This window comes from Galendromus occidentalis, unplaced genomic scaffold (genome assembly GCF_000255335.2).
Source record: "Galendromus occidentalis unplaced genomic scaffold, Mocc_1.1 scf7180000077488, whole genome shotgun sequence".
In the NCBI taxonomy this organism is placed as follows: Eukaryota; Metazoa; Arthropoda; class Arachnida; order Mesostigmata; family Phytoseiidae; genus Galendromus; species Galendromus occidentalis.
The window spans coordinates 1,144,931-1,172,444 of NW_003805476.1; the positions used below are offsets into that span (position 1 = coordinate 1,144,931).

The window sequence follows — 27,514 nt, forward strand, 5'->3', positions numbered from 1 at the left end:
CCCCCATGCAGTGCTTTTCGGAAATCAAGTCCTGGGGTCCGGTCTGGTTCGAAACCACCTCCCCCTCTTTCCCGCGGCATCGGCGAGCAATGATCGGTTTGTTTCGGGAAATCGCTTGCCTCGAAGGGCCGCCTTGGTCAGGTGCGAGGAACATTACCCACGCTTCCGTGGGACGGATGGGAGCATTATTTGAGCGCAGAGAATTTCGTCTGCGGAGGGTCTCCTGTGTCCATTTGGTCTTTCCTGAAGCCAGCGGCTTTGCGACCGGCTGGCCAGCCCGATAGCTGACTGGGCCTAGATGGTGATCCCCCCTTTCTTCTGAAGCAAGTGGGTACCGCGTGGCAATCCTGACTCCACTCGACCGTAAGCCAATCCCAGAGCCAGGGTCCAGCTAGGAGACGACAACGGCGGCAGCGGCGACGACGACGACGGAGCTGTTCTCGGGAGGGGGTTCCTTTGAGAAGAAAAATAGGCGCAGCTTGCCAATAGAAGCTCTTTCTCCCGATAGAAATTCCCATAGTAGTCGTCGCACAAACGCACCAACACACGCTCTTTGAGAGCAGCGAGAGCAGGAGAAAAACGAGGGGCAGAAAATAAATTCGTTGCTGATCAGCTCCTGTGAACAGGCGCTCCAATCCTATTGACCGGAGGGAGCAGCGTTTCGTAGTGGGAAAAGTCCCGAAAAAAATTTCGAGAGGGAGGCAGCGGGGAAAACGAGATGAAATTCTCCCCGCGTTTTTCTTTGTTTCGTTCGGACGAGTTCTGTAATCGTGGAATGTCGAGTCAAAGGCTTTCACGCTCGGAATATCGCTGATCGATCAGAAGAGCTTCTTGGTGACAGTAGTTCAAGGACTTCACGCCTCCTCCGCATCGACACTACCATCCGCAAGTCGAAAGAGGAACGACCGCCGCAGTCGGCGACAGCAGCAGCACCACTGTCCACCGAATTGTTGAGATTTTTCCTCCCTCATATTTTTCTCCTCTGACGAATGAACCTCTCTCCGTCTGCTGTCGCGCATCGCCTTTTGACAGCCGACCGGACAGATTCGATTCGAAGCCAGAAGCTCCATTATTCAGCCCGAGTTAACTGCTCCTTGGAGATTATTTTCTGATGTTGGATCGAGTTAGACCTGGTTGGCAACGAGGTGGAGCAGCCGGGACGAGGAGGATGTGAATTGGAAGTGCTCTCAGGAGAGCAGGCTTTCCCCAATGCAGCCGCGCTCTCCGCCAACTCCTGAAGTGTCTCCTGCTCCTCCTTCTAAACCCTTTGTGGCCTCAGAGACTTCAATCCCACAAAGGCTTCTGCTCTCTCGGTTTACCCCTGCCCTCAGACCGTAATGATGTGAAAGATGCCAACCACACCGGGTCGACCTGCTTGCTTTCTTTCAGACATTCAATCCCATAGACAATTACACGGCGGTGGTTGCGTCAAGGGTTCCTTTGAGAAGAGCCACGAAAAGGATGGATTCCGACGCTTTAAAATTATGGAACTTTCCGCGAAATTCCAGTGATGCCACAATGAAGCAGTTGGGGATGGGGAATATTTTTCAAACATAGACGGTCGGATTCAAGAGAGCAACCGCCCCGAAAGCGGGATCAAATGTGAATTTCGTCAAGCATGACACTCGGAATATTTCATGTAAATTTCATCCTTTCAACGTTTTCATCGCTCTAAACATCTATTCCACTATGGCTCCTTCCCCCGCGACTCGCTCTTTTTTGTCGGTGCTCGCTTTTTCTTGCGATTGATCTGCTTCGAATAACATTCAAAACGCAAGCGCGTTGTTGTCATCGACCTTTTTACTCCACAAACCGTAGGAATGACCTCTCCGGATGGTGAATTTCTCGAAGGACTGCGTCATTCGGAAAAGGATTCGAATGTCAGAGCAGATGACAATGAGATTATTCCCGATCAAATACGATGCTACCCGAGCGGAATCATCAAGAGCAGTCCAAGTCGACTGGGAAGAGAGAGTTCCGATTCGTCGTAATCCCATTCTTTTCGCGAGGTGCATTTGCTTTGATCGCTGTGTGGAACGAGTGATCCGCACTTTGCATTCCTAACTACGATTATCGTCGGTCATTATCTTCATACTCTCCAATCGCTGGATCACCCTCAAAGATCGGAGGATTAGTTCAAGTGATTGTTCAACTTCAACCTACAATCAAATCACCACCGACCCAGCTCGCTTTTCATTCACTCCCAGTTCCTGTACGGGACTGCTCCGGAGTACTCCTGACTCTGACAGAAGGCCATGTCCTATCCGAAACGAGACATTGATCTGTCGCGGATTCCTTTCCCCGTGCTAGGGTGGAGCACGATTCGCCTTAATCCTCATCGTGCCCGACGTATCCATTACGTTGGTCACGGATAATTGTATCATTCGTCAATCAGAGATACTCGCCGCATTTCTCCCGTCTCCTTCGGAGTCTTTCACGTATCGATCCTGCAATAGATACGAGTCGATGGCGAGGCGCAGAGATTTTTCCCAACTTCATTAGAACTAGAAACATAACAGACGGGAGAACGGGCAAGCAAGGGATTCGGGGTCTCTGGCTCGCTTTCGGGAGAAATAATCGTTCATGTTTGGTCCGGGCTGAGTTTATAACTTTCTCCTTGCAGAGGGAACTCGACTCGACTGTCCGGAGGTGGAGACGAATTTCTCGTCGCCGTAGCGCGTGCTCTCGTCGTCTTCCTGCGTATGTTTCCATAAGCGCGGAACGGCATCAAAACGAGAGGGAGCGTTCAGAGAGAAAACAGAATGTCTGCTAAGCGGAAATCCACTCCAACCAAACTTCCGGCGGAGAACGCCGACGACTCCGGGCACCAGGACGCCGCCAAACTGGGAAGGGTGAGTGCTCCGTGAACATCTCGCTTCTTCTAACATGCGAATGGGCTCGGCGGCTTTCGAGCGAGTTACGTGTGACGACCTTGCGCCGACACAGAGCTCGGAGTAGGATTGGAGAGCCCGATGTAAGAAAAACTAACACTGAGGGCGGGTGTCAAGGAGTTTACTACTTTTTCTTGGCCCTACATAGGCTTTGCTTATGTCTTTCGAGACGTTTGACTCTCGATAGTTGTTTCTGTCTGAGCGCGTCGTAATGTCGTTCCGTCTTCAAAGCAAACATCCGGATTCGATCAAACTCGCTTCTCAACCTGAGGCGCTGGACGAATGTTTATCGGAGTTATGCGTATCCGCAGATTTCGGGACCCGAATCTTTTTTCTCTCAGCTGTACAAAGAAAGCTCGCTGGCCACACTCTTAGTCTAGCCCTTTTGAGCATTTTCTCGCTCGGGAGAAATCCCGCGACGGAGAGATCATCGCCGATTTGCACGGCTGTCCGACACTCTGGTCCGGCAGCCGACTCTCCGAGCTGGATGATCGTCAATGATATTGAAGTACGCCGATCTTATGGTAGGCCTGCTATCTTTGGCGTTGGTAAAGAAAAACAAAGAATTCTTGGCTGATCGTTATCTACGCTTTCTGCCCGTTCAAGAATTCGACGTTCTCTGATTTTCTGACGCTCGTCGGTGTTCATTACAGTTTTCGTCCTGTTGCGACAACCTCTCCTATCTTTGGTTCTGCTTGCATGCATACATGTGTCGTCTGTCCAAGTCTGATTGCGCTAATTGCTCCGAGCAGAACTTGGACGGAACGCAACTCGATCGAAGCGCAAGATCGACGCGAGACGTTGCTTCGCCTTACGTCTGCTTTTCCACTGTTGTCGGACTGAGCGTTCGTCTGCATTCGAATCCCTCGAGACGGCAGAGAGATTTTCAGATCGGCTCACCGACAAGATGACTGGAAACAAAGCGGATTCGTTCGAATCCGAGAAGAAAACGCGGGCAGCCAGCCACTAAGCGATCAGGGGTCAGAGGTTGACTGGCATTGTTTTCGGCGTCGGTGTCGGGTGGCAGCATTTTATTCCTGCGGTGCCCACTTGCTATCACCTATTATTGTTGTTGTTGTTGCTGTTCATGCTAATATCGTTGCTGCATTCTTTTTAGTGATGCACTAATAACACAATTATAGCTCGTTCGGTCGCTCATTCGCCCGCTCGAGGTATCCGCGAGCGAATGCCGGAACATCTGTTGTTGGGCATCTGCATACAGTTCTGCCCGCGGATCGTGCTGAGTGTTTCTCGGGAATGATGCGGTTCCAAACAATGCCGTATCGTAGCTCATATTGCGATCGACTCACGGGCAGACTAGCCGACCGACAGACCGACGGATCGAGCGAGCGACCGACGGATCCTTAGACGAAGGGAGCAGCCACGATCGCGCTTGTGTGATGCTCTCGTCGAAGATTACGTTGGCAGTCGCCGAAAAACAGCTGAAACGTACAGAAAATCCAGCTAGCGACACCTTCGCACCTGAGCAGTGTCTTTTCTTGTATATTCTCCTCTGCTTTCTGGTACTTTGCTTTGCGGCGATCAAGGGCGTGGTGTCGCGTGCGATGTGGCCTTCGGCTCCGGAAGAAGTGTCCACCGTTCCGTCGCCGCGTCCCAAGTGGACAGCGACGACGGCGAACAAGCGACCGCAATTTTGTTTGAGAGCTGTTGTTGCGCAAATCTATTCGACTTCGAAACTTCAGACCGATACATATATGAAATTGACGTTTCACGGGAGCTTCGACACCGTCTGTGTCCGCTTCGGAAATCTCTTGTGCGACGGATAGTTGCTCTAGGTTCATAACCTAATAAAACGCACGGGTGACGCATAAACGTCAAACTCCCGGCCTGGACCGAAGTCGCATGGCATTGGGTGAAACGCGAAAAAAATCCAATGATGGCTTCTCGAATGCGTCCGACAGGCGAATTCGATCGACCATGCCTGCGAGCGAGTGCAGCATAGGAGCGGAAAGTCAGATGTCTCATGAAGAGGAGCGGCAACAGACGAGGAGAATCGTCGAGACGGGCATTAAAACGGCATGACGCGTAATGAGCGTAACTGGAGGTACTTCTGCGTCTTCATTTCCAGTTACCATGATTCGCTTCCGACAGCTATCCCGATGCCCGATCCGCTCGAGTCTCCGGTGATTTTCGTGAACGGTTGACGTTCCCTTATGTCCGTCTTTCCGACCCTGTAGATCCATGTGGCTGTCGAAGGATACGCTCGTCTTGAATGAGGCAATCAGAGGAGAGTAGCTGTTTCTTGAGCCGTTCAGTGGAGCTTAGGTAATCCTCGACGAGCGTCACGCTTTCAGGGTATTCTGTCGTGAGTATCGAGCACGCTTCCCTGGCTAGGACCAAACACTGATATACACTCCGAGTACTGATATATCTAAGTACAGCGTACAATACTATACTATATTATAATACACTATGCTCGGAGCGCATAGGCTGTCGGGGGCTTGAGATCCCCATTTGGATCTGCAGCTTTTTCTAGAGGGGCGAGATTCTCCGCGATTTGTTCCGAAAATCCAGCCGCGTCGTTTTTATGCTTTCGGGGCCTGTCGACACGCGCTGTGAGCGGGTCATGTCGAATGCGCGGTTTATCACCAATCTTTCTGGTGATTTCAATAGATCTCCCCAAACTTTCTTCCATGCGTATATTTCTTGTTCGGTCAATCGTTTTGTGGTCAGTCGGCGGTCGATTTTCACTGAAGAAAAAAACTGAAACAACTGAATAAGATTTATGTGATTTTATCTCGCGCTTTATATTCTTTCGTTTAGCGTCTCGGTATCTCCGATGATAATGGCGAACGAAAGAAGCATTACGCGTACAATCCGAGCGAGAGACAAGTCATCCAAGCTTGTTGAGCGATGCTCGCCTCCTTTTTGTATATCTTTCACTGCGTTCGCTTCAGATACGTTATTCCCGTGCCACCACCGCGTATCCCGCTGTGAAGAAAGACTCTTTTAGAAGAGCAATTTGCCATCACGAGATTCCGTGGATCCGCGATTCTGTTTCTCAGGCATTCTGTCACTCCTTTTCTTGCTCCTCTCTGGCCACGACTCTCTGCGAGGAATCGAACAATTCGCAGGATTGTTCCGCTCAATGAGGGGAATCGCCCACTCATGAACTCTATTCATTCCCTCCCGATTATAACCCGAACACCGCGCGAACCGATTCGCGATTCTTATCCCCATCGCGCGAGAAATAAAGCTCGATACGAATTTCAAGAGCTCGGGATCTTGAGCCCTGCCATGAATCAGAACACGGTCGAGGGAGAAAGGTCTGCGGGAACTTAGAATTCGGGAGAGGATCCTGGCTGATTTACCCATGTGCGCACCCGGTGAGGAGCGACAACAGAAGGCTAGGGTGTGGCCGCAACACCTTGCTCCCTTCGATGAATCGCTGCCGCTGATGAGCGGAAGTGGCGGGTTACCAGACTTCTGAGAGGCCGTTTCGCAAAGGCCGAACGCTCTCCGAGGAAGTGCTACCGTTTTTCTTTTCTTTGTCAGGCTCCAACGAATTAAGTTCTTCTGTTCTGTTTCTGAGGAAAATAGGGAGCTGTCGCCGTTCGAACAAATCCCTCAGTTTGCTTTCGCTACTGCTCGGTCGTTGTTCAATATATATATATTTCGGCTCGATCTGTGCGTCATCTCCCATCTTTTTGTAGCAGAACTTGTCCATTTTGTGTTGTTGATGGTGCTGTGGATGCTGCCGCCGCCCGCCGCAGCCCGGGCTGTTAGAACGAAGGTGTGGCATTGGATTAGAAAATGCTTCGCCTGCCACCACCGCTTCTGTTGTGTTTGGTGGTGTTCACTCTCTCGACAGATAACGACATGTGATTTTATTTTTTCTTATCCATTTATCGACGGGGTCTTTTTCCTCCGATACATGTGCTGTGGCCGCTGGGTTCAACGATCAAGTCTCCGAACTGGGTGGAAATTCTGTAGTTCTTCTGAAATTCTCTGTCCGGAAAAAGCTTCTTCGGTGAAAATGAAGGCGAGAGCTACGCACCTCCGACAGTCGGCTGAGGTCTTTGTATATGTATACGGGGGGATCAGGTTCGGAGAAAGGGCGCATCAAAGTGAAAATTTCGAGCCCGAATTCCGAGAGTAGAAGCCCGAGCCCTGTCTGAAATAAACGATTACGGAGTGAGCTTCTCGCTCACTGTAAGGAACGCATCAAACTTCAGGAATCCCCGTGCTTTCGCCCCTCAGTATTGGGTGAATTCATTCTGGGATGAATCGTCCCCTCTCACGGGCACGCCCGGCATCCATTCCCATTCTCTGCTCAGACTTTATTCGGGATTCGTTCCCCATTCTTACACGGGAGCCAACCCGAATACGAAAATTTTATCGTCGCCCATCTCCTGCTTGTGTTTCTCTGATTCACTAAGTTTATTTGTTTCTTCGCATGAGTCTTGTTGCGATTCTCCGTAATAAGCTCTGTACTCCGCACTATGGTTTGGACTATAGAGAATTCCGAGTGATACAACGTTACCTATTGTGCGTTCCTCCAGCGCGACTCTCGTTACATTTTTATTGTTATTCGTCTGACGCAGACCGCGGAGCAGCCGAGGAGACAGTTGCAAAACTCAAAGACTATCGGCGTGTTTGTTTCTGGTTGTGCGGGCACCCTGTTTACCCTTCATGCCCACTAGTCATTGTGTCATTTTGTTTTGTTGTTTCATTTTTTTTCTACCACACACGGTTCCGAGGAATGTTGTTCGAACTTGTGAATTGTTCCGAGAAAAGAAGCCAAGCGATTCTTCCCGTTCAAGGAAGACCATTTTCAAAAAGAAACACCGATCTCGGTCACAGCCACTCAGGTGGAGCGACAGAGATTCCCAACGGTGAGATAATACCTCGCCTGAGTGTCACTGCATGAGCGTGGTGGGCGTTGATGACGGCGATGAGGACATTGATGATCTGGAGATTCGCTGTGAACTTTCAAACTCGCGCTCATCATGGAGAATCATCTTTTCGTGGGGCTCGGACCTTAGGTTTCCACAGCAGCTACGAGTTTCAGGCACCAGGAACAAAACAACGCGACCTGGAATAGGCCGAAACCGGAGCAATGACGACGACGTGATGGAGGTGGAGGTGGTGTTGTGGTGTGCGGTGTCGAGCTAATTTCGTTGTTTGATCTTCTTTTGTCCGGAGATTCAGCGGCGGCAGGCAGCAGAAAGAGATGGATCGCTTTGACGCGTTGAAAGTCACTTGATTAGTTGCTAAATTTAAACTCGGCTTTGTTGCCGAACGGGAGTTTTACAATGAATGACAAATGAAGAACCAGACCCTGACTGAATGCGCAGCAACTGGGAAGGCGACGACTCCGACGCGTGTCAGACTTACAAGTTTGCGTTGCCTGATTGCAAAGAATCGAGAACTATTCCGCCATTTCGAGTATTGGGAGAGCGCGAACTCGCGACAAGTCTGCCGAGTAAGCGGGCGAAGGGTCGCGCCAGCAGACTCTGGGCTCCAGCTAGACTGAGAAGATCGAATTCTCACATTTCATCTTTCCAATGCCGAATCCCCCACGACCCTTTGAGGCGTCCTCGCTGAGGGTCCCACGTCCTTCCGCGGCGGTGATGCTGGTCCCAAGCTGTTCCCCCCATCCTCCGGCTATGCTCTCCTGCTGTCGTCCTCGTCCGGGAGCTGCCCGCGTCTTCTCTGTCCGCATACAGCCTCGCCCAGTCCCCGAGAGTTCGAATCGCCCACAGTATCATGACGTTCTTGTCCTTCGGCCCGCTATCCCTCCGTGTACTCGACGAATCTAGGCAGGCGGTGCGTGGAATTCCGAGGGTTCCACCGTCAGGATTTGTCGAGGAGACACAAACAACTGCATGAGTATGTCGCCTTTGGTAGAATTCGGAGAGGCAGCCCGTGAACACCGCGGGACCCAATGACTTATAACCGGACCCCCTAACATCGACTCATTGCAGCAGATTGTTGGCCCGTAGAAAAATATTCGCATACGTTGAAAGTGCAACAGCACCGGATTAGTGCTAAGGAGAAGATTCCGTTTGCAGGCTCGGTGGCCGCTTCGGCACCGGGGCCTTCCCGGCGAAAGTTTCACTTGTCTACGTGAGTGCGTATACGAGCGTCGTCGACATCCATGCCCGTCTGAGGGTGAATGACTCAAGATAAATCCTCAAAGGATTCGTTCTCGTTGCTGGCACGACTCTGTGCTCTCTGTCTCCCCGCCATTCGACCATCCTGCTCGCTGCCATCCTGGCCTGCGTGGATGGCTGCTTCTTTCTCTCGAACGAACGGTTCCCCTCCTCCGGCGCCGGCGCATTATCCGGGCCTTTCCGGCTGGCGCTGCTGCTGTATTATTGTAGCAGCTCTCTGCTAGTCGCCCGCTCACACGGTCGAAGATCCTTGTGGAAGAGGAGAATCGCTGGGGAGGGGAACGGGGATTTCCATAGGGACACAATGTCCCCCCCGGCCGGAGGTGGAGCCAGTCTCTCCCTCATTCTGTGGAACCGTCCCTCGCTCTCGAGTTGTCCCACAATGGCCTGGCGGGCCTCCCTGCTGGGCATGCTCTTCCCCCTCCTGCTGCTCCGTTCTCCATGGTGCCCTGGGCCCGGCCCGAGGGGAAAGGGGTCCTGAATCGAACGGGAGCCAGGAAAAAGCGTCGTATCGTCCTCCACACAAAGCCAGTTGTCGCTGGATGTGACGTACGCATTACGTCTCCGTAACAGTCCTGCCTCGGTGTGAGGGCCTATTTTTCCTCCTGAGGGCCTGCAGCAGGATCTGCGCTCCTGCTGGTCCGCTGCGACAAAGGAGGGTGAGAGGCCTATCTGCGGAGCTTTGTACGCTCCAGCCCGGCTCCCGTCTCGGTTCTTTTGCGGCGATGGCAGCAGCAGCAGCGGCGGCGGGGGAATGATTATGGAGAAGCCTGCTTCGCCTGGTCCCGCTTCGCTCAACTCCGGCCGTTCCACCGCTTCCACCAGCACTTCCCTGGCTTGCAGAAACGTTTTGTCAATGCTTTCCTTACGTTCTATCAACGGTAGCAACCCATGTGACTGAGATCGCTTCCGTGGCTAGGATGCTGAGTTCCCCCGACCTGGTACTTCGCTTCCTGTAGACCGGAATTTTCTAGAGATCGATCTGAACGACTCCTCCTCGCCGCCGAATTCATTCAGATACCGGGCAGAGGATCAGTCTAACTACTTCCGGGAGACGGAACCCTCCTCTCCACGGATGGAAATCCAGAGAGGTTCCTTCGGTCAGCCTACGGTATTGTGATCGAGCATTAGAGGCCTGGAGTGAGACTAAGCGTCTCAGACCCTAAATACATAATCCCGGAGACTAAGGATTTCCCCCTATCCGATGATGCGGGGCAGATTATTTGAGACGAGAGACGAGCTCCAAGGAGGAAGGTTGATGTGTGAATGAAGAATTCTCTTTGATTGTTATCCGGGGGAGCATTTTTATCTACCCGTTTCGCAAAAAAAAACCGGACGGTCGGTACTCACATTATCTCGAAATTCGTGTGACCTTATCTCGAACGCTAACCTTGAGCGAAGCGCGTGGCGCAATAATTCGATTAGCTAGGAAAAACTATTCAAGTGTAAGCGGCCGACGAGCTCTGATCTCAGAATTCATTTCAGTTGAGCGGCGAGGAAGACGGAGAATCAAGCGGGGAATCCGAGATGGAGCTTGACGAGCCTACAATCGCACCAGAGTGAGTGAATTGATATTTTTCTCCTCTCATCAGTTAGCAAGTCACCATTTCGCGATGGAAATGATTCGGTCGAGCGACTCGGAAGGCTCGGAAGGCTTCCGCAGGATATGCGACCCAGGAATACGGAGCCTCGCTGCGACCGATAGCCGTAAATATTCCGGAGCCGGGGAACCGCGGGCTGGTGTTCTTCCGACAGAAGCTGCGGCAGTGGCAAAAGTGGCAAGCGAGCGAGGGTGGCCAGCGGGGGAACGTTGTCGGCTCCTAACCTCTGCCCCTGACGGAGGAGGGAGGGTTGCCATGGCAACTTAGCCTATCATTTGATCAATACGTTTTGTTGCCCATACAACACTTTGCTCTTCTCTTGGTGGTTCTTCGGCAGCCAAGCTACCACATGGCTGGCTGGGTGCCTCGTTTGCTCATATAGAACACTCATGATAACGCCTCAGCCTACCCCGCCACGTATGCGAAGTACCTAAATCGACGGACCATCTTAACTGCTGCCGGGCAACTATTGGTAGAGCTCACTCGGCTATCGAACACCGAAGACGACGGGGAAGCTTTGCTCCTTTTGCTCCTTGGTTTGGCAGTGTGGCGCCAGCTGTACTCCCTCTGCCGAGGAAATAGACAACATTTTTCCCCGAAGATATCATTAGTCTTGTTCCCTGGCGTTCATTCAACAAACAATCTAACAATGACTCTTGCCATCAGCCAGAAAAGAATCGAGAAGGACAAACCATTCGTCAAATGGGAGAAATCACTTTTTTTTACGTCATCCATGTTTTCAAGCGGTGTTGAAGGGTTTACTCGATTCGCTGCCGAGCGCTTCTCTTTGTGGCTTCCTCCCTCCCGATCCGTCAGTCGATTCGTCAAACAGGCGGTCATTCGGAATCAGCAGTTCGGCAGCTCCCATTGTTCGGCTCAACAAGGGAGTCGTCGCCGTCAGTCACGTTTTTCGGATACACTGCCGCCGCCGCAGCGGCCGCCACTACAACTAGCATTTCTGCTTTCACTGCCGGTCCGCCCCTTCCGTCCATTGTCAAACAGGCGGCCGACACAGAAGAACGGCTACCGTATAATTTGTCACTTTCGTCTTCGCTCGTTGTAACGAGCCATTGTGTGGAAAGCACCGTTATCTCGTACCGTTGTCTCACCGGGAGGAGAAAGCCGTTACGTCACGGCTCGTGCGTCTCGTGCGAAAAGTCAATCGAGCCGTTTATACTCTTGTCGGACAGGTGACAATCCGTGAAATTCGAAACATTCCAGAGGAACGAGCTCTCTCGTGGCAACCCCTGCCGCGTGAGCTGGATATTTTCTGCTAGTTTTGGAGAATTCAAAGGGAAAACATTTCATTACAGAGAATCGAGTCGAGTGCCCACGAACGGATATCCTCTGAACTTGAATCTCATGCTCTTGGAGAAGCAGAGACGGCTAACGGAGATGATCAGTCAACTTCAGCATTTCTCCGGGAAATTCGTAAGTAATTCAGAATCGTCGTAAATTCGAGTCGTTGAGCTGTCAGGGAGAGAATACATGTAATGGTCGTCGAACGCTCTCGTAGACCATATAAGGTTTTCCACCGCCGATGATATTTCGTTGCGAACGATGTCAACAACGGATCCCACGATAACAGTTCCGACAGTGACAGGGACTGGGAGGAAAGCTCGCTTTTATAATCATCCCTTGCTTCATATCTAACCTCATCTCTGTAGGCTTGCCTCTGTTCACATTGTATTGTATCTTCGTATTTGAAGAGAGTAGTGAACAGACCCAGCCATAGAGCTTTGAATCAGTCTCCAACGAGGGAGACGAACGAGTATGAGCCAAAAGTGTGGGGCAGGGAGGAGGATGCCGGGGCTCGATGAGATAGGAGGGGATGCCTCGCCTCAACAGGTTCCCGTCCTCCGCGAGACGAGCGATGGGAAACTCGGCCCTTCGATGCGGATACGCTCGATGCGAACCTCCGCTTGCGTTCGATGGTCTTTCTCATCTGGCGTTAAACGCCACCTCTCAGGCAGAAATTTCCGTCTCGAGGCTCTTTCCTAAGTTGACTTCGTCCGTGGTCCTCCGATCCTCGTCCGCGCTGGGGCAATTCGTATCGGGTGTCGCTGGATCGTTGTATCCAGCTTGATCTCGGTTCGGTCAGCTGGCGATGCTCCGCGGAACACTCCAGGAGACCGAGATGATCGAGATCCCGGTCGTACCGGAAGCGTGTTCCGGCGCTCGTTTGTGAGCATTGTCCGTTGTGGGGTTGGTCAACCCTTGCTCGGCCAGCATTCACGTCCGTCGATATTGTAGTTCGAAAATTGATTCACGCCGCTGCCACCGCAGCAGCAGCAGCTGATAATCCATCAAAACTTGCCACTTAATACAGACAGGCTGCACAATTATCTCATTTGCAGCGGTGTTCCTCTTTGATATGAACGAGCGAGTGCTGGGGAGAAGGCAGCCGAGACTGGGAGCCCTCCTCTGTCGGGAGGGAGTGCGAGAAAGAGATGCCGGGGTTTGGACTCGCCCCTTCCCTCAGCTCTTCATCTTCTCGTCCAAAACAAATACCTCAATAGCTAATAAGCCACGTGACCGCATCCACTTTGGAGCACCCCGCATGCAGTACACCGAGAGGAAAAGATAGACACAGACAGACTGACATACCAACACAGGGAGCAAACCCATTCGGAGCGCAGCCACATTTCAAACCCTAACTGTTTTGATGGCTGGAGGGGCCGAGGGGGAATTTTTCGAGAGTCATCGAGGGGCTCCGACGCCGAGTGCAAGGGAACGACGAGTCGGCAGACAGGCACGACTAGAGTTTTAGAGAAGGACGGGTCCGGGTGGTTGGCGGTGCGCCGGATCGGTCGGACGGCTGGTTGTCGAAGTCTCAAAAAGTGTACCGACAACAAGGTTTCATTTTTGTTCGTTCGAATCCATTGTGGCTCAATGAGAGACACGATAATAACGACAACTATGGCTTCAGTAGTTTCCCCGCGCCATCATTGTCCGATGATCTCAGTCAGAACCCCCCTCCCCCTTCCCCTTGGAATCCTCGAGAAATCGTAATCTCCTCGGAATGACTGCCGGCAAAGATCTTATTCCACGGGTGGTCCGCGACCTCGTCGAATCCCTCGCGTTCGAAACTCCGAAGAGAAGTTCCATAAATTCGATTTTGGTGGATAACTTCTCCAAAGAGCTTCCTTGCTGGTGCCACAAATAAGTTGCGATTCTCCTCTGCTTGCCAGGAGTGAATCGCGATTTGTTGTGATGGTTCCATCGAACGAAAACCATGCCCTCATGTCATCGCCAGCCACCGAGCAATAACGACAACAAGAACAGCTTCGCCAGGCGAGCGAAGAGAATCGAACAAGAGGAATAAAGGCAAATGAATGGCTGTCTGATGAGGACGTTGTTGCATCGCTGTTGATTCTTAACACCAAGGTAATGGCGCTCACAGATTGGATTAGGAAGCAACGCCTCCCAACCCCTTCCTGCACGGAGCGACGGACAGCGAGGAGACCGCGGGCTCTATTTGCATCGCAACCCTTCGAACCCCCGTTGTTGCCTTTCCCTGTCCGGCGGATGCCTGAGAAGGGCTTCTTTTGTACGACCAAACGGGCGAGTGAGCGAGCGAACGACAAACTCCTGAGAGGGTATCTCCCTGTCTCTATGTTCGCTTGTTGTTGTCGTTGTATGGCGCGAAACGCCATTCAGACTTCGTTAGCAACCGACAACGTTCGGAGTAGAAGCTCAGAAGGCTCGTGGATGTCCGAACAACCGTCGATTCATACTTTTCCCCCGCTGGCAAAAGGCTCGTGACTATGACATCTTTGAGAGTTCTGCGCAAAATGTCTCAAGCATCGGGACGTGGAAGCTCGCAAGTTTCTCCGGCCGATCGTTCCCGGGGAAGAACGGAAGAATGGAATGTCCTTCGGAAAATAGTCAATCAGTAAGAGGATATTCCTTCTTGTGGTTCCCAAAACAAGCGATAAGTATTGGGTTCGGCTTCTCTCTGAAAGCGAGCAAGAGAAAAGCAAAAATTCCTCTGTGGGAGAGATAATAGACACAGAACGCGCCGCGTTCGGTGTCATCCGACAGCTCTGGGTGCCAAGCAGCCGATTGGAAATCGGACAGAACGACAGGCGAAACGAAGACGAGGAAAACATACCTCTGGAATCCGAGAAGTATTTCCATTCCATAAAATCGAAGCGGCGAGACAGTCGACCGGAGCGGGCGGATAGTACGATGCAGGCTCAAGAGGCAGGAGTGATGAGATTCGAGAAAATTGGCTATACGTAGGCAATTTGAGAATTCCAGATTGCCGACGGAATATGCACGAAGCTTCCGTGAACGGAACCGATTCCTCTCGAGGGAGAATCCCTCCTGTTCTGTAACACTTCCGAAACAGTTATCCCCGAATTAAGGGAAGAGAATGCGCCGCACGGCGATGTCATCCGAGAGTCGAATTACAGCTGCGAGGTCCGTTCACTCGATTGTAGGGGAATCTTAATGCCGAATCACGCGTCCTCCGCAAGTGCCGGTAGAGCACTCTGCTCGTTGTATTTGTTCCTTTCGTGTGAGCCGATGTGTCTGCTTTGGTCTGCTAAGGATGGACATTGGCCGTTTTTTGTCCTAAGAGGATATCGTATTTCGAAAGCAGCCGACTAGACGAGCAGCTTACATTGCGTGCTGTTGAACAATTCGGTCTGAGCGGGAATCGTTCCGTGTTGCCGATCATAGACAAACGACGCTGCCCAAGAATTGCTTTCTTCTCCTCGTCTGAAATGGAACACCTTCTGGGACTTCTTTCGGAAATGGAAATATTTCTTGCTTGCAACTCGAGCGGGGACACCTACAGAATGTCGTGTATAACCTTGGAGAGGTGCTGCGAGTATCACAGGAGGGAATGAAGTTGTTTCGGGTATCCTGTTTCAGGAGGAAAACTCCCTAGAACTGGCTAAGAATACCAAGGACACCGTGAGTCGGCGGACAGAAAACAAGTCCTCTGATCGAGAAGAATTCACTGCATCGGTGAGTAAACGGCAACGATCCTGGATGAAACCAGGACCAATTCTTTCTTGAGTGACTCTGGAGGTGACAATGTATATCACATTTCACTCATATGCGAATTGGGGAGGATGCTCTGACTGGGTTGTCCGTTTTCCGCCGGATGCTCGGACCATACTTGAAGTCGACATTCTCCACCCGTCTTGTTGAAGAATTCCGCATGTCCCGATGCGCGATTCCGACTCTTATCTTCGAATCGGATATACTACTTGGGGGAAGCTGATCAATGGTATGCCAGGTACAAGACGTGACGGAGGATTTACGAGTTTTTGTTCGCGTCTCCGAATCGATGAATAAAGTGAGGTTCCGAAGAATTCCGTGGACAAATTTGAGTCTGGAAGCGTTCTATGTTGGAACAGAAAGCACGAAGAGCTTGACGGATGGATAGGACCTCAGCGTGCGTTCCAGGCCTCGCTTGCTCGCTCCATTTGACTCTCTACATCCGCGGTGCCGGGTCGACGTCTGGATCCGAACATTGTAGGATCACTGTGTTTCCAATGGCCGAATCGGTTCCAAAGAATAATCGAATGAAACGCGAGAGATTCTCAAAGTTCTAGTCACTTGAAATTGCCTGGGGACGAGAGCGATAGAGATTGTTTCTCACGAACGAACAGACCAGCAAGCCACTCAGAGGCGAGCTCCATTGTTCAGATTCTAAAGCGCGGCCTATAAAGGCTCGCCCGAATCCATCTCTCTTGAAGGCGCATTAATTGACAACCAATTTGTTCAGGTCATCGACGACGTTCGATTCTCCTCTAATATTGATTTCAATAGCAGTAAAACGACCGAGCATTTTTTTCTTATGGAGCTCCCGCATAAAGCGTCCTCATTGTCCCTTTATTGGTTCACTCATGGAGGCTCCATTAGATTTCGAAGACCCGAATGATTTCTTTTGTGTCAGAATTTCGGGTGGGGTCAGCCACCACGCCAGCCAGCCAGCCGGCGAATTCGACAGTCCATGCCGGAGCCACTTGGTGTGCCGATTGACTGACTGACTGCTGCTTCGATTCAGGGCGCAATGTCATTATTACACAAATAAAAAAGCAGTTGTTCACCGAATGAGATACAAATGTGAATTATTGTTTTATGACGACCGCTTTGATTCAGCTTGAGCTTTATGCCATTCCGTGACGGACTGTAGGCCTACCTGCTCGTCCACTGTCTCAGAGGCAGCTCGCGTGGTGCGGGGTCTCTCGGTCCGAGTGCACTGATAGGGGCGTTTCCCAGGAGGTGCGCGCGAGCTCGCCATCAAGTGCTCGCGCAATTCAAACAATGGGGTCACGGGCTCGAATCAAATTATTCGGCATCGGCGGCAGCCTCGGCATCACCACGAGCCAAATGGTGCTGCTGCTGATGATGATGACGACATTTGCGATGATTACGACGAAGACGACGATAACAATTATCGCTGGAGAAACGATTAAAACAGTACCACACAAAGTCCTAATTATTTAGTTATGAGAGCTCGGAATCATTCCTGACGATAATGAAAATGGTACCGATCTTTAGCGGGACCTGGCTTACCTACTGCGACGCGAATCGATAAGCGTTGAGGGCAGAGACGTTCGCCGCGGCTCTACCGCTGGAAGATTTAGCCACCGCGTTATTCGTATTAGTTAGCATCATGATGGTTTTAAAGCAGGCGCCTGGATAACATGAAACGAACACGTTAAGCGTACGCTGTCGCAAACGGTATTGTCCGCGAATTCCCCCGCGAGTCGAGATCCGATGTCAGACCGTCGTCGGATATCACTCGTTTGTGTCGAATTTGTTGGATATCATCATCGTCGCTACACCTCAGGGCAAAGAGATTCTCCTCACGTTGGAGGTGGATCGACTCCACCATCACCACATCGAAATACTCAACAAGATAGATCCTACTCAATTACTGTCACATCAACTGCTACGAGCAATGCTGTCTCTTCCTCCTCCTTCCTTTTTTGTAGTGGCCGATGTCGAAATATACTTTTCTCGCGCTCACATGTGCGGGTTCTGCGGAGTCGGGGGGTCGACGGTGTATCCTCTGAGCGAGCGTCGGATCGAGCCTTTAGGGACATTTTCTATTGCTTACAGGTACCTCCATGGTCTCGGCGCAATGGCCTGAGTCCTCTGTTGGGGGTTTCTCCCGGAGTCACACCCCCCATAAGTCCACCCTGTGCTGCTCAAACGCGGACATCCGTGGAAGGGTCGGATACTCCTCTGAATCTCTCGAAGAAAGTCAACAACGGAGGACACTCGAACGCCGCAAGTCCGAACGGCAGCGCGAGGTGAGTACGTGGGCTCTACGCGGCCCGTCTGGAGGGTAAATCACTCAACGGATCTAGTTCTATTCACCCCGTAACTATCCTGGACTGGTTGGAGGTAGAAACGCGTGGCGAGGGAAAACGCTATCATCATTACTAAACAAAGTCAATGGTTATTTGGCCGCGTCGATATCGATGCCGGAGAAGATGGATTCGACGATGCGGTTTTCGAAAAGCACGCGGTACACCACCGGATTGTAGAGAATCAGGAACGGCAGCGCAACTCGTTGTTGGTCATCGCTAGACAGAGGTATTATGACTTCACAACCGATTGACCGATCGCCAGACCGAACGTCCGAGCTAGCGATGCAACAGACGAAAACACGCTTTACGATCGAGTTCTTTGTGCGCGAAGGGAAAACGGAGACGAAAAAAAGAAGAAAGAACTCCTGTAGCCGGTGCTCTTCTGTCATTGGGAAGACCATCATGAAAATTTTCTGTGGTCCTCCCATCGCTGAACAGAATCGTCGGAGCCAATCCAAATTTTGCTAGTCTTCCCTTCGATCTATTGGCTCTTCCGACGCTGCCGCCGCATTCGCTATTTTCTTCGCTTCCTTTCGCTCATCTCGCGAACAAGAGGACAAGAATCCTTCGGTCGGCTTCGGGGTCCAACGACACCATATCAGGCAGTGTGGCGCGGCGTTGCACCCCCGGAAGTCCGAGCGGAGATAATTCGAGCCCCCATTCGGGTCGGGAGTCGGGATCCAAGACGCAGTTGTGCCGTCCTGATGAATCGTCGCATGCATGGCTTCCTGGGACGGCTCGATGATCTATTTCCCTGGCGTTTTGGAATTCTCTTGATGTCTCTGTCGAATACGCTCGACGTCGCGGGCGACCTACCCGCCGCTGTCTGTGACAAACCCTCTTTTGTGTATGAGTTTATTTGTTTGTTCGGCGAGAAGGCGCGCAGTGTTATTCGGTGGTAGCGTGTTTTTAAATTTTTGACAAAGACCATTTGTCAAACATGAAAAATGCCGACCCCCGCTGGCACCTAGAGCATATGGGTACGATGGCGAGGGAGACGAAGCAAATGCACACATTTCCAGAAACATACAGCCGGAGAAACGAGTTGATACTACAAACAAAATGGGGGAGGGCTCGGAACAACGTGCGCTGAAATGCGACGCGTAAAACTCCGACGGGAGTTCAAGCATCGTTTTGAGATGTCTTTCTGAATCTAATCAAAGGCGCCGTAGAGAAAATTGTTTGGCTTTAATTGTGGTGTCTGGCCGTACCTATGTTTCTTCTGGGTGAGGTCGCTACCAATTACTGTTCGTTGTCTCGCTGACCAGCGAGCGAGCGGAGGCAACGACGACCCGCGACGGTGAGTTGACCACGATAGGGAACCATTGGATTTCTGGCTGTTCAACGGCTCCTGATCGAGGCATCGCAGGTTATCCTGATTAGAGCGAGATCCTGTTCCCGTCATATGGTTCGCGTCTTCGAGTTCTATCGGCATTGACCCTCCGACTGCTCAAGCCTTTGCATGATACCTCTGACGTGCGGCAATGGAGGCAAGAACAGCATCGGCAACGGTGGCGTTTTTCGAAGAACGCGTCTTCAGGAGGTAATCCGTCAAATTCGCTTTGTCGATCGCTTGATTTTTCTGACTTATCAGAAAAAAAACTGTCAGCACCAGCAGCGTGGTCTCTCTTCCTTCTGTTTCCTCGCTTCCATTTTATAGTGTAGGGACTCGCACAGTGTCCACTTCCGACGTGTTATCCAACTTTTTTTTCATTCCAAATCTTCATGAGTGAATGATTTCTCTAGCCTTGTCCTTGAGACCCGCGCTTTTACCAGACAAATGATCGATTCTTCCTGGGAATGTTAGAAAGTGAGCAGCCCAGACGTTCCGTCATTAGCATTATACCTCATGTGTTATATTGCTATGCACACCACGAGAATGCTCTCCGGCCATCACACGTATGATCAAGCAATCCCCCCCCCTAAAGTTCCTCTGGACCGAAGCGGCATTTGAGGAATCCGGTCCAGATCTCGGAGAGTTTCGAAGTTCAGCGAATTTGCGTTCAGCGTTGGAGGGGGCTCCCTAAAGAATCCTGATAAGGAGAACACTGGGTTCAACGCTCGACGGCACTCTGATGCTCTTCGTCCTCCCATGAACATTCGAATACAGTGGAATTCCGCGGAGAGGTCGACGCTGAGACAATCGCCTCTGCGTTTCCTTGGACGGCTGTTCGTCATTATTTCGATACAAAGCGCGCGCCGCGATCCGACACACAAGTCAAAAGTGCCAATGGGAAATAGCATGACGGGGGACGCTTGTTGTCGTCCAGCCGTGAAACGTGAAATTGGCACGCGCTCGCGCGGCGTTGAACTCTCCGATTCGGGGGACACCCGAAGGAAACGCCGACAAGGCGCATAGCACCGGATGGAACGGAAAGGTTTGCGGCACGCTCACGTACGCTCTCGGCGAGGCTTCCGCGCCGACTTGAGTGACTTGACGACGACTTACAGTCAGACCTTTTCGGTCTTCCCCCATAGTGACGGCTTGGACCATTAGTAATTTCATAATGATTGTTTTAGACGGCGGTCGTATCGGATCGAAATCATTTTGCTTGGAGATGCAATAGCGGTGCAGGTGGTGGTTGTGTTGGTGGTGGTCAGTGGAGAAATTCGTCTGTCAGGCTGGTTGGCTGGCATGTGACGTTGTCGTTGAGTGTCGCTAATGACGGCGACCGAAGCACTAGGGAACATTGTCGTTGACTCGCTCACTCGCACAATCACCATTGCTGATGATCTTCGACTTCGCTGAAGTTACATCGCATGGAGCGCTGTGTCCGTCTCCAGGAGAATAGGGGACCAGCATGGGACCGAATACAATAACAACATGCTTGCTTGTTCGGCTGCCGTTTGACTTGACTGCTAGGTCAGTCAGATCCTCTGTCAGTCGCTCGCTCGGTCCGCTCGTACGTAAGTCCGTCTGTCTTTCTGGCGGTCGATCCGCACGTCAAGTTCGTCTGTCAGGCGATCGAGTCAGCCGACGTCATCGGGGAGGAAGGCAAGAGGAAATCAGCGAATCACCAACATGTCGGAAGGATCCCCTCTTCTCCAGCTTTGGATAGAGTACTCGCCCCGAGTCCGCATCGAGCCTGCATGAATCCACCGACGTGGTAGTTCGCATGATCTTGACAATGTCCGAAAACGGAGCCGGAATAAATCGGTAGCAAACCGCATCGTCCGACAAGCGATCGAGCATCCGTCCGCCCGGTCGATTGTCGGTCAATTCGATCGATCCAACGATCGATCGCTCCAGCGACCATCCTTGCCACCGTCCAGCTTGGCGCTTTGCAATGTCAGGAGATCTGCGTAGTAAGTGGTGGTTGCCATGGAACATTGTTCAAATGTTCCGATATGCGCAAGCGACCGCGCGTTCGATGCCTGCGGCTGCCACTCCCTTTTCGACGCGATATTCGAGGGGACATGGTAGATAGGGCGACAGACGAACCGACGCGGCGACGTATCCACACACGGACGAAGCGACTTTTTGACGCGAAGGCAGACGAAGGGACGGACGGACAAACGGACAATTTGCCTGACCGACTGAAGAGAATGAATGACCGCGCGAGCGAGCCAATGGACTTACACGACTAGTCGGCTGGATGACATGAGCTTGTTCGGCATGAAATAAGTTCTTCAGAACGATATGCTTGTCAGACATCATTCAATGCAACAGCAGTTACTCCACTCGAAAATGTGGGCAGAGGATTCTAAAAGGTCTTGCGCCAGCCTCTTCTGGAGCCATTTCCATGCCGAGAAAGCTCCGATAATTTCGACGGGTCCGATAAGAGAGTCATTTTCGTCGAGCGCGGATCGAGTCGACGTATCGATCGCCGATCCAAACGATGTCTTCTTCCCGAAATACGTTCCGACGGCCGTGGGGATTAGGCATGAAGACAATCGAGGGAGCGAAACTAGTCACCTACGATCCGAACGTCCAGCGAGAGAGAGGCTCGAATGAGTAGCGGGAGTGAGAAGCTCGTATCGGAAAGCTCGCTGCACCGAGACGTCCGACTCGATGTCCGACCGGTTTACTCATTTCATCCCGTAAACTACTCGCATTGTCGACTACCTCGGGCACGATCGCGTCGATTGCAATAACGACGTCCGTCGTCGCCGGCGACGACCGCAAGCGATGAGATGGTGAATTCGCTGTTGTTGTTGTTATTGTTGAATAATAGGATTAGAAGGAGCAAGCAGAAATAAAATGGAACGAGGAAGGAGAAAGAACAGAATACAACACAGAAAAGCGAAACGAAATACGGACCTGGTTACCGCAACGAATAAAAGAAGTTCACTATCAGCCGCCACCGGAGCCCAAATCATTCGACTCACTAAGCACGGTCGAATGTTCCGAAGATTCGAAAAGCAGAAGGGTGCGCCGCTTTCAGTTAGTATCCCCCGGTGCCTAATGCTCGACGTCGCCGGTTTTCGGAATTTCTCCATTTCGGTCGCGGGCGCTGTGTGGAGTTTCTTTTCTCAGCCTGGATTCTCTCGGTGCTGTCGGGGAATCGATGCAGCAGAGTCGTCTCCGTCCGTGTACGATATGGATTCGTTCACTTCGGAACACGGTTCCTCGAGAGGGAGCTGGGCTGTCCCGTAGCTGAGGAGTCCCGATCGGACGCCATTGGCGTTGGGTACAAATCTAAAAACAGATATGATGTATTCATCGGTTTGTACCCGCGCCCTTCGTCATGTGGGGGGGATAATCGATCGCCGTCGATAGGTTTCAATCACTGGTCGCATCGCTCGTACCTGACGAAATCTATGTGTCAATCGTCGTGTTTTCCGCTGATGGAACACTCGGCTATGTTTAGAAAGCTCCAGTACAAATGAGAGTTTTTTATTATTTTTTTCCGTCTCCCCGCCGGTTATGTATGTCATTGCTTCGACTGGCTAAGCCATCGACCAGAATATCTCCTGGATGAATAGCTAGGTAGCGACACGGAATAGATGAGTTGAGCCGGAGAACATGAGTGAATGTTCGTCTCGGAGCCATCAATCCACCTTCTCCTCGTACCTAAGGAATCCGCAGTGAGCTTTGCTGCAAACACGATGTTCGGTCGTCGTTCGTTTCGTCCATTTATCGAATGACGGATCCGTGATCTTTGTGCGCTGTTAACACCTCTCCCGCTCGGAGTTCGGGACAGACTGAATAGCGACCACGACGACGATGATGACGACGACATCGTCGTCAGCATAACAACAGCAGCAGCAGGACCAGTCCCGAACGACAGCTAAGGATCGATGTCAACGGAAACACTCTCAATCAGTCGCGCGGACCCATCGATCGTTGCCCTCTCTGGAAGAGCGGGATCTTCTGCCAGGTGAGCTCATATGAGCATTCCTGTGGTTCGGTTTTTGTTTTCTGCGCTGAGGATGACTGCAGCAGGGATGACCGAAGCTCTCCTCGGATGGCTCGGAGAGGTCGAGCGAGCAATCTTGCGGCAGCAAAGCGAGATGTCATCGACTATTCATCATCTCTCAGAATAAGCAATTATTCGAAGTAATCAGTGGCCGCCGTCAGAGAGTGGCGTCGACTCTATTCCTGCAGATTTTCTGTATGTTCCGAACGGAACACCGGGGCATGGAGAAATATGTATCTCAGGAGAGGAACTTTGTGTTCTGGACTCGACTCGATATTCCCGTCCCAGTCGATGGTCGCGCAGATTTTTCCTGGAGTCCGATCATTCGGAAAGTCTTCTCGACATTTCACACGACCTCGAGGACAACTGACCTTTGCGTTGGGAGCAGGAAACGAGCGATTAAGGTTTTCAAGGGGGCCCGAGGCTCGAGGATCCTTCCTGGCGAGGGGAATTGATTGCAGCTCTTCAACGGCACAGAATCGAGCTATATTTGTACGAATCCTCAGGCGATTAAACATCTACATATACGACCATGTTGGCCGCTGTTATCGACATTATCTGCTGTTCTGCGCCGTGATGTGAATGCTGGCTCCGTTGTATGCGAGTCGCTTCTGCCGCCGCCATCGCCGGATAAGAGTTGATACCATTGTGGTTCATTGATGCAATTAGGATCATTTTCATGGCTTGTTATCGGCTTTGTAAAAACAAAACACTCCGATTCTGTTTTGATGGTCACACTGGACAGTGGAGAATGTCTACTGTCTACCTGCTCGCTGGCCGTCCTCCTTGATCTAGTGGCGATGGCGGAGAGCAGCCTGCTTGTTTTCGATTTTTTGTCACGCTTTTCTGTCGTTTCGCCGCGTAGTCATTTCCATGGAAGAGTTAGTTCCACATGCCCAGGGCTCGGAGGTAGGCCGAGCCAGGAGTTTCTGAATTTCGCCAAGGTGTCCTGCTAGCTGCAGCGGCTGTTTCCTTTCGGAACCATCCTTCATTTCTGAATATGGAAATCGCTCGAGGAATTCCACAGCACTGCCCGGAGCGGGTGGAGGGAAAAATGCTCGGAAACTAGAGAAACGAAAGCATGTCTGACGAATTGTGACCATGGCGGCGCACGGAACAAGCGGCGCTAAAATGAGTGAGGAAACGAGCGAGACAGCCAAGCCGGGAACGAACGAAAGCATCGCGGGGTTGTAGCGACTTGAGAAATTATTTGATTCTACTTGTTGAATAGATCATTTTGAAAACATGCTCGTCCTGTCTCGTGTGGCCTCCTTTCGATTTTTTGCTCGCTTCTTGCTCAGGTACGAGCGAGCGAGTGAAAAACCGCCAGACACAGACCCGAAAAAGTATCGTTGATTTTTCTCTCTACGGAAGTAGCTGCTTATTTATGTTGTATTTCTTGAGCTTTTTTCAAGCTACTCGACTCTAACCGTTCTGTGAGGCTTCTTGCTGGCCGGATGTCCCGACGAGGAATTCCGTCGACTCGTGCCTGTCGCGCGGTCGGCTAGAAAACTTATTTACACGATCACACATTCGCTCGCGTCGTCCATACCGGGTCTTATCCGCGATCAGCTGCTCGAGTGTCGATTCGCACTCGGAAGGGTTCTGACCACGGTAGAAAGAACGAGATTTTCCCCGAGCGACAGGGGAAATCTTTCGTTCCCTCCCACCGACCCTTTATCCGAGAACGGCTTCTACCTGACATCGACCGGACAGAAGACTGTCAGAAGCCGTTGTCATCGGGAGCTGCTCTTTGGAGGAGTTATGCATCCCGTGACTTATCTCGGAGCTCACACACAAATCGTTCACAAGCAGACGAACGCTCAGAATCCGAAGGGTGTCGTCTCTTTTTTCGTGAACTAACTTAATTTCATATATCATCTTACGCGCCGTGAACGAAGGAGTCCACACCCATTCGACGATACGACGAAAAGCGCTTCTGCTTCCCTTCATCGTCGTCGTCGTCGTCGTCAACCTCTCTGAAACCACGATGATACATATCTCACACTACGTTTGTCGTTCAGTGGAGCTGAATGGTTAGCACACATTCGTCCGCGTCTAACCACTTCTATCGCCACCTCGACCACCTAGCCCATGTTGGCTGGAGCCGCAAGGCGCGACAATACGCTTCAGTGGAGCCGCGAATGTGACAAGTGCAATGTTTGCGATCCCGGCTGCTATTACGACGCAATGAGCGGAAACACAGGATGCGAACCCAGCAAGCCAAACAGCCGCCCCTCCGCTGCACCATTGTAGGCGGTGCTGCGATAGGAGTCCCCAATGGGAATAAGTGTACGCATCGGTCGTTGTGCGAGCTACTGGAAAAGAATCAAAGCGAACTCTTCCGACAAACTCTCCCTCCATCCCTCCCTCTTGTCAGCCGGGGTCGCGGTCGACAAGGGTTGTGACGATTCGGATTCGAGCTGAAATTTCGAGCCGTTATTAGAGCGATGGTTCGAGCCCAGTACGAACTCGCGTTCTGCTGCACAACCCGACGCCCGGACGCACTTAGACGGGAATTTCGGAAACGACGCTTCCCTTCTGGCCAAGTCTCCCCGGTGGTCTGCGCCATCGGCCGCACATTGGCTGTCATTGGGTGGATACGAAAGATAAGTGTGGCCAGATATGACACAACAAAACATGATAGATTCACAGAGTTCCACCCGCCAGCGCCCGCCTCTGCTGGTAAACATTTGTCGTTGCGGTGAGGCTACATAGCAGTGGTAGTCATCGTAGTTGGTATCATGTCTTGAATCTCGGCTCACCGATATGCCGCCCATAGTCAAAAAGAGCTCGGAGACAATATGCTCGCCATCCATCTTTACGCACAGGGCTCGTGTCGTTCGTACAACAAAGAGGTGATGATAGCATGATAGACAAGCACCAGTTGCGATACGACGATGTCAGAGCAGCTACTCTCAGTCAGTGGCCTTCCGCGCGCCCAACAGCAAGACGCTCTTGTAGACGACGATGGACGTATGGATGAACGGACACTCGGAGGGACACATGGACAATCGACGACAATGCTCTGCTCGACAAAAGGCCCGTCTTGATGAAAACCAGCTAGGCGATAACCAACACCGGCATGAGCCGAGGACACACAATCGCCGGCAACAGCTCGCCGGAACAATCGTTTGGGTGACCTCACGCGCTCGGACGAGCGCGTGGCTGACATGGCATCCGAGCCGAATTTCGTGGTACGGAATTCGGATCTAGGTATTATATCGGGAATTCTGTCTCTTGCTGACTTCGCGCCCTTCTAAGCGACTCGGTCGGCGGCCGGCGGCCCTCTTCGAAACGAACGGACGACCGCGCCCCGGCGCATCGAGTCGAACTCCAGAGCTCGTAGAGTTTACGAACGTCAGCACAATGATAGTTCTGTCCGAGCGTACTTTGGTTCGTTTGTCCGTTCGTCCGTGAGCTAAACCGAGTTCACGACGCTCTGAACACTAAGCGAAGGGCCTGAACACGTAAATCCGTCATCAGATCGCTTCTCCTTCACTTCATGTGGTGGGAGGCAACTGTGTCGGTCAAAGTTGAAGCTATTGCCGACTATTTGTCTGCTTGAATCTATACTCGTTGTGCGTCTGTGTTCTCCTCTACTTTGATTTGTAAGCATTTTCACGGGGAGCCATCCCGCTCTATCAAAGCTTCACCGCTGCCCTTCTCGTCTGGGATGTGTAGTAAGCAATGAGCTATCTAACTGCTCGCGCTCTCGAACAATTCGAAGATCTCAGAATAGCTTTGCCGGTATGAGGTGAGAATGAAAATCTTCAGAGTAGGTATCAGGAGGAGTAGGTCTCATCTGGGGAAAAACCAGGCGGCACCGTTTCGTCTGGGACTTCGCAAAAGTCTCTCCTTTCGAAAATCCTATCGGACCACATCGATCGCATTCGATCTCCGGAAAACGTTTGCGGCCGGTGTCAAATGATATTCCGCGACGGGGTCATGTTCCCTATTATTATCCGTTGTTCTCATCGGTGTTTTGATAAGAGCCAGACCATATGTGTTTACCGATCGAACGTCTCGACGACAGAGGAAACGAAAGGAGCGGCATGAATCGGCGGTGGCATGCCGAACACTGTGTCTATGTTGTATACAACGGGAGGAAGAAGAACTGAACTCTAGGCTCTTCCACTACGTCCGCTAAGTGCTCTTTGTTTCATCGGTTCTTTCTTTTTCCTC

The 27,514-nt window shown here is 51.6% G+C and overlaps 1 protein-coding gene across 1 annotated transcript in view; it reads left to right on the forward strand.

Moving 5' to 3' along the window:
- Window positions 1–2,762: 2,762 nt before the first annotated feature.
- LOC100904820 (transcription factor Sox-5) overlaps window positions 2,763–27,514 on the forward strand; it is a 30,681-nt gene continuing 5,929 nt past the window's right edge. The window contains exons 1-2 of the mRNA XM_018640566.1: window positions 2,763–2,852; window positions 17,716–17,909. Of these exons, the coding sequence (XP_018496082.1) occupies window positions 2,763–2,852; window positions 17,716–17,909 (284 nt within the window). The remainder of the gene's footprint in view (window positions 2,853–17,715; window positions 17,910–27,514) is intronic.